Here is a 7816-nt window from a genome sequence, read left to right on the forward strand (position 1 = left end):
TAAGATGATTCTAAGAACGCCTCATTGTTACCTATGTATATCTTTGCTGCCCCTAAATCTTATAAGCTTTTCATGATAAACCTCTACACAGCGAATTGGGGAAGCACAAGTTAACGATAATAAAAACCATGTTAGAGTTATTATGGAATTAGAGTTAGGTACGTTCCTTTATAAGGGATTTAAAATCTCATTGTATGAGTGTTCAAAGTAACAATTAATGATATCGATCAAAATTAGGGGAAAGTCATAGTATGTATTATCTTAGATGTGACTGATAAAGGGAAAATGTGTAAGGGCATGAAAGTAATTGATGCAAACTACCTCTCCAATGGAAGAAGAAGAAAATTTATAGGTGGGGAAATATTCTTTAATGATATGAGATAGCACCATTTTTCCCTATTGCCTCACTTGTGTCATGTGAGGAATTACTCCACTGTCAAAAAGTGACAAAGGCGTCCAGAATGCATCTTAAATTATCCACTAATTTTCATGAAGTAGAGAAAATCACTAGAGATTCAGAGCGAGCCAAAGTAATTAAGAACACTAGAAAAGAAAGTCAACGAAAATTTGTCTCTAGTCCGTCATAATAAAGTAGACCAACAATCCAAATAATGGGCTTTTATGTCCTTGGCATGGAGAGCCTTAAACTTTTAATTTCATGGCCCATCCTAATTTCTTTTGCATACAGTTTTATTTTTCTCACAACAAAAAAATTAAGGAGAGAAGATATATTGACATACTATAATAATTCCAAGATTGTGTTTGATGTATATTGAAGGATAATTTAATGAACAATGGATACAACTAAACTATTGTGAACAAAATAAATTTTATTATAATATCCTTAGTTATTAATTGTTTTGCAAGTAAAGAAGTAGAGATAAAAGGGATACGAGATATTAATTTTTTCTCTTAAGAAGTGAAAAAATTAACTTAATTTAAGAGAAAAATGTGTATCATTTTAAAAGATATAAAATTGTGTCATTTTAACTGAGAGAAAGAGATAGATAAAAAAGAAGAGAGAATGAAAAAAAAATATAAAAGTGTGGATTCCATCTCTTTGTGAAAGTGAAAGGATATAAGTTATGTCGTTTAAAAAGACGAATACTTTTCCCATAATTTAATGAGTAACATGTTTGTGATTACTGTAAGAGCCTGTTTGTTTCAGCTTTTAAAAAAAAGTAACTTTTATCTCTTCCCTATTTTAAAAGTACTTTTTAAAAAAGTTAAAGCTATTTATATTTTTATAAAAATATTTAGTTTTTGAAAAAAATATTTAACTTAAAATTTTTAGTTTCTGAAAAAAAAAAAAGTAAGTTTTTAACTTTTTTTGTGACTTCTATTTTTTTTTAAGTAGATATCCAAATGAACTAAAAATAAGAAGTACTTTTTTTCAAGGAAAAAAAAACAACTTTTGAAGAAAAGAAAAAAAACCCATCCTGTTTTTCATCCGGTACTTACAAGTTATACTTACTAAAAAGTTATATTTTAATTATAACCACCCTTAAAATAAAAATACTAAACATAACAAAACAAAACTAGTAGTTCAGGGCATTAGATAAGAACATTTCTTCTGGTACAGCACTAATTGTTTTGCTACCATAACAGATAGCAATCATCAGTGGCCGTTTTATTTCATTTACATGCCCTGCATTTGCATATACTTCACTTCTAATTTACATCTCCACTAACATAACAGACTTAGCATCTCAGCCTTATGCTTAAAGGCTACACTTGTCATCTTCAACCCCCTTCACTCCATTAAGCATAAGCACGACCACTGTCCTCGCTCTCCTCGAAAGTGTAAGGTCCAGGGAAAAAGAATTGCTCATCCCTGTTGAAGATCTCATCCACCTTCTCCGCAGGGTAGTTAAATGCCAGCTCCTTTGCATTCTTGTCCAGTGCACTCACAATGTTCCTCTTCCCTGTTACACAATCAAGTTGCACTCATTCATCAGATGAAAGAAAGACACAAAATTCTTATTATGAAGACAAACTTAACATCGTTAATGCCATGCATCACAAGGATATATATTTATATATTGGGGAGGGAAGGATATTTTGACTCCAAATCTTATTCAGTTGTTATTTTCCATCCATATAATTTATTGAGTTATATATTATATCTGCATACCCGCAAAATTAAGCTTCTTGTTCCCTCGAGCGTTAACCTCGAAGCAAAGAATCAGCAGGTTACTTTTCTTTGAAGCTATGGTAACGAAGGGATGACCAGCAGGAACAACAAACACCACTCCAGTCCTCAATCTTGCACTGATCTTATGATATGATGAGTGTGACTTTGATGATGAAACATGAGGGCATGCCATCTCAAAACGCCCTTCTCCATCACCTTCAATTACCAGTGCTATCTTGGTTGCATGTGAGTTGTAATGCAGAGTACTCATAGATCCCTACAAATGAAATATTTAGATAAGAGATACTACAAATGAAAGGTGTATATTGCAAACATGTCCAATTTTTTGAACGTAATCATCTTGGCACCATTTCACCCAAAAGATTAATTAAATGTGATGAGTAAATAAACTGTAAGGAGATTGATTACCTTGGTGATGTTGGCGAAGGTAAGCATGAAATTGAGTCCTTGAAGACCGCTCTTTTTATCATCAGGACCAACTTCAAAGAGACGACCATATTGGTTGGAGAAAGTGGGACTCTTGCTGAAAATATTGAATGGATCCCTCGATGACCCAAAAGGCCAAAACCCTGTCTGGGGGGCCAATGCTTGCACGTGTTCATTGGATATTTTGAATATACTTCCCTTCTTCTGTTTACTAAAAAGCCCTTCTAACCTTCCTCTAGGGGTCTGTTTGGTGTTTAGGTAAGTGGTAGAAAAAGAAAACCAAATCAATGAAATAGACAAAATATAACAAATAATAACAAGTAACAAACTATATGCATCATAATATATATAGAGTTTACTTGAAGTGCAGCTTCGAGGACATCCCAGCTGAATGCTTTGAGGACTGATTCTGGGTCTTTCCCTCCAGGCCCAAAAAATGCCTACACCATTACACAATTTCTGTAAACCCTGCTATTTCTGTTTTTTTGAACTATGTTAATTGATTGTCTTTTTTTCACATTAGTCAACATGTGGACTCAATCATGAATTCAATCTTAGTTTAAAAAGTAAGTGAATCAATTATGTGACTAAGAAGTATTAACCTCAAAATTTCCAGGAGTAGAGACAGGTAAATGGAATTGTGCAATGAAGAGCTTTTCATTCGCATCTCTATTAACCACGTATACAGGGGTCCCAGCTGGTATCCTCATGATGTCTCCAGGTTCAAGGTTGAATCTTTCTGTTTTGTCTTCAATCACCAAGCCAATTGTAGCTCGCCCTATTAATAAAAGAAGAAGAATAATATTCATAAATTGTACATCATCAACAGTAACTGTGAATAACCACCAAAAAGAGCATGAAAATCTAAATGACTAGATTTAAAAATATATATATATATATATATATATTTATACCCTTCACGTCCACGAAAACAGCCTCAGAATCAAAGTGGCGTGGAGACACGAAACTACGTGGGTTAGCTTCTAAAATGGCCAAACGAAAATTCTGAATGCCTTGAAGAAACTTGGATTTTTTGGTGAACTTTTGTAGTACACATTCTCTGCCATCCTCTGTATCAACTCTGGTGTCAAAATCGTTATCTTCAAAAACGTAGGGATTTTCCTTTTCTTCCTTTTCTTCTTCTTCTTCTTCTTCCTCCTCCTCTTCACTGTGATGATGATGGTGATTACCTTTTTCCTCCATCTCATGCTCTTTCTTCCTACGAATTTCCTCTTCTATTTGTTTCTCTCGTTTTTGCTTCATCTCACGATACTTATCACACATTTGCATGCATATGCGCTTGTCATCCTCACTGTATTCCCGCTGCTGTTTGCACTGGTGTTTACACGTTTTGAGCTCAGGGTCTTCTACCACTTTTTTTTCTGTGGCCATGGCTAAGTTTGAACATAAGGCTAACAGGAAGAAGAGGAAGATAGCTAAACAAAGCTTGCCTTTCATCGCCATTTTTGTGTTCGGCGAGAGTTCGCTCTACTCTTTCTTTGATATGCATGGAAGAGTGAACTGTGTTGTTTATATGAACGGAAATAAATGATGACAATTGCATGCACGAGGACATGTGTAAACGTACGTGTCGGATAACCGATTACCAAATTGAGCAATTGCTGCCAGGTAGAAGAGAAGAATATATATCTATATCTATATATCGAGATCATATTATAATCCTTTTTTCAGAAAGTTTTGTAAAAATTATACCAAACCACTGATACTTATATCAAAATAAAAATGTTTAAACAAAGGGAAATAGAAGTGTTATATATAACTTCTTTTTCCTGCACATTTAAAAAGGTGTGCAATCCACACCAATTTATTTTTTCTCTTTTTCTATGAAATGGAACTTACAATGTTTAGGTGTCTATAACATGATACAATTATATAACATTATATTTATAAGACCCTTAAACAAAATATGATTTTTCAGCAAAAGGCGAGAGTGAAGCGGAATAGCGAACAATAATGAGCGTGATAATAAAAAGAGTAAATACCCTATTTGGTTCTCAGTAAATTTCACGATGTCCTCTTTAATCCCTAGTAATAAAAAAGGTCATTTGTGGTCCCTGTTTTTTTCAAATTAAACCCACGTTAGTTCTTCCGTTAGTGGAGCTCCAACGTCGTTATTGACGTTTTTCACGTGGACCGTTAAGTCGCTGAGTCAGATTCCATGATATAAAAATGACGACGTATTAGTTTTCTATGTCAATCTACCTTAAGTGCTTGTCTTCTTCTCTTTGGTTTCTTTATCTTAATATATAGAAAGGAGAACCAAACTTTAGAAACTTTGCTGACGTGTCACTTCCTTCTTAATTCTCAGCTTTGTGTTCACACTAGAGATAGTTTGAAAAGTTACTTCTTTTGGAAATGTTTTTTATTTCGTAAATAAAAAAATTCTACAAAGGAATGAGAGTTTCTTTTAAATCATTATAAAATACTTGGTGGCAGACAGCTGTATTAATGATGTTCTCAATTCAAAATTCGAAATTGAAATTTGAAATGTGTGGGAAAAATAATTCAAAAAATATAGTGGAAGACACATGTATTAATGATCCACTACTTTCTACAAGGGTAGGTAGAAAAGTATTAATATCTCATTACTTTTTGCATTGGTAGGTGGAAAAGTATTCAAATTCAAAATTTAAACTTAAAGGTGGGAAAAAGGTCATCATTATATCCCACTACTTTCTGCATAGGTAATTGTTAATCCCATTAATATTCCACTATTGGACTTAATTATTAAAAAACGAAATTATTTTGTGTATAAATAGGATATGTGTTACTGGGTCTTTTCATTTGGTAATAAGCTTTTGTGCATATGGTTCTTCTCTTCTCTATCTATTTATCTTCTTCATCTTATCAAGTTGTTCTTCTATTAGATGAACATATAATATTTTTCATTTTTTTTTGTAGCACTATTGTATAGTAAAGCTGACGGGATGATTTGGAATCACTAGAATATGTATTTCTTTACTTCCTTAGAGGAAGGTATGACATTCTTCTCAATCTTTTTTTCTTCTACAAGTATTTTTTTCCATAACACAATATTGTGATATGTTTTTTTTAACTATTTTATGTATTTGTTTTGTAGGGTGGAAGAATCCATGCTATTGTCAAGTTGTTCTTCTATTAGATGACAATGTATTTTTTTTTTTTTGCAGCTCTGTTGTAGAGCAAAGCCGACAAAAGGATTTGGAATATCACAAGCCTGAGTGTACTTTGTGGGAGCGGTATGTAGATCAAGTACAAACTTTCTTGGCAAATAATCAATCTTCTCAAAATGTTGAACAAAGATTTCAGGGATATTTTTTTTATAATTTTTTCTCATTTTACGCTTATGTTTCAGGGTTATTAATGAGGAAAACGCGAAAAATGCATAATGGTGGAAAATTAAAAGATCAAGGCTTTATAATAGTGAAAGCAAACAATCTACCACAAAATCAACATCATCAATGAAATTTAGGTTAAGAAGAAGAAGAACGGTTTGTGAGTATATTAGATGAAAGAAGAAGATATGGGTTACTCTCTTTAAGTTTTTCAATTTTGATTTTTTTTATTTGTTATTTCAATTGCATATGTTTCGAATGAAAGACCCCAAAGTGAGCCTTGATTTTTATTCTCGTGTTTTGGGCATGTTCATTCGAAAAGCCATCTAGGCATGCCTTCTCAAACCATAGAATCTTTTGTAGCTTCTGATTGTACACCCAAATTATACGAGATTCATTACATTTATTTTACTAATAATAATTGCTAATATCTTTCATTATATTTTTTTTATAAGTTTAATAAGATTAAAACTAAAATGATATGTTTTTAATTTTTTTAGAGTCATTTGTAATATGTTCCTCTTGTCTTACACTATAATTCGAGTTGTTTACTTTGTTATGTTAATCAATTATCGTTAATGTAGATAGCACCCCATTTATGGTATATGTTACTTACAAACAAATTTTTATGGTATAGGTTACCTATAAACAGATTTTAAAGCACGCACAGTACGTTATAACTTTCTTGGAGATGTAACTCATAGCGAGTGCTATATTAGAACTCATTATGTAAATTAATGATGTAACATGTTTAATTTGAAAAATAAGAGGGGGCATTTTATTATTATGTTTATTGGGATTAATTAATTTTTTGGGTCTAAAAAAGAACAAAAATGCAACAATTATACCATTACACGTTCTGCATTAGTAATTGCAGCAACTATATCACTATACGTTCTGCATTTATTAAAAAAAAATTTGAATTTTTTTTAATATTCATTTTCTAAAATAATCAGTATATGGATAGTTTCTCAGAAGTGATTAGTTGTTATCTAAGTGACGTGACCTTTAGCTTTTCCATGACAAGCGCACCATCTTCGATGCAAATATAATCAAACCCTCCAATATTCTATAAATTTTCAAATTGGTGTGTTATTCTTTTCACTCTTCAGAAAATCTCAAAAACCAAGCTCCATAATTAAACATTAATTCTTCACAAAAAAATTGGCGGTGAAGACATGATTTTCATTGGCAAGATGAGCGGTGACTTATTGTTTCAAGAAGCTTAAGTGGGAAATTATTATACCTATTAGTAAAAATTTCAATGTATATATTATATCTATTGAGCTTAATTATTATATCAATTAGTAAACTTTTCAAATTTGAAATTGAAATAATTTGATAGGTGTGAAGTGAAAAGAATTTGAAGTTGGTATAGAGGGGAAAAGAATTTAACATCTTTTTTTTTTTTTTTTTGATAACAATTTAACATCTTTTAGTATGAGACAACTGTATTAAACTTCCACTATTTTTTACATGGAAATTGCTAATCCTCATTTTAAAAAACATTGAATACTTTTTTTCATATTTATCGAAAAACAAAAATATTTAAAATTATAAAAATATACTTTAAAATAAAGTAAATTAAAATATGAACTAAAAATAATGATACAAAAAGGAAAAAAAATTCGTACAAGAAACTTTTTAAAAAGTACTTAAGATAAATATTTTAAATGTATATATATATATATATATATATGTATATAATATAAATTAAAAGAGAAAAACATTATTTTTTAAAAGTACGTATAATTAATTCTATTATCATGTTGAATTTTAAATTTTAAAATTAAATATATTAGAAAGAAATCAAACTTTCATTCTTTTGATGTAAGAGTGTAATTAACACAATTTTCTATGTCGTGAATGATTACCTAGAAGCTAATACTTGGAGAATGTG

General features: G+C 31.1%; 1 protein-coding gene across 1 annotated transcript; it reads right to left on the reverse strand.

Annotated features, from left to right (window-relative positions):
- Window positions 1-1761: 1761 nt before the first annotated feature.
- LOC133302958 (sucrose-binding protein-like) lies at window positions 1762-4045 on the reverse strand. Its single transcript, XM_061502776.1, has 6 exons — window positions 3496-4045; window positions 3184-3359; window positions 2941-3021; window positions 2564-2824; window positions 2135-2411; window positions 1762-1925 (listed from the first exon to the last, which is right to left on the reverse strand). The coding sequence occupies exons 1-6, from the start codon at window positions 4043-4045 to the stop codon at window positions 1762-1764; spliced, it is 1509 nt and encodes a 502-aa protein (XP_061358760.1).
- Window positions 4046-7816: the final 3771 nt, after the last annotated feature.

Source organism: Gastrolobium bilobum, unplaced genomic scaffold (assembly GCF_033153095.1).
Source record: "Gastrolobium bilobum isolate Gb01-03AN ecotype WA unplaced genomic scaffold, APGP_CSIRO_Gbil_v1 utg34826, whole genome shotgun sequence".
Lineage (NCBI taxonomy): Eukaryota > Viridiplantae > Streptophyta > Magnoliopsida > Fabales > Fabaceae > Gastrolobium > Gastrolobium bilobum.

What these genes read in the sequence shown, in the direction of transcription:
- LOC133302958 (XM_061502776.1), bottom strand. Translation starts at nt 4,045, where the DNA reads ATGGCGATGAAAGGCAAGCTTTGTTTAGCTATCTTCCTCTTCTTCCTG. An exon ending in CTACTCCTGGAAATTTTGAG is followed by an intron (nt 3,022 to 3,183) that starts GTTAATACTTCT and finishes GTAATGGTGTAG; the next exon opens with GCATTTTTTGGGCCTGGAGG. An exon ending in TCCTCGAAGCTGCACTTCAA is followed by an intron (nt 2,825 to 2,940) that starts GTAAACTCTATA and finishes AACACCAAACAG; the next exon opens with ACCCCTAGAGGAAGGTTAGA.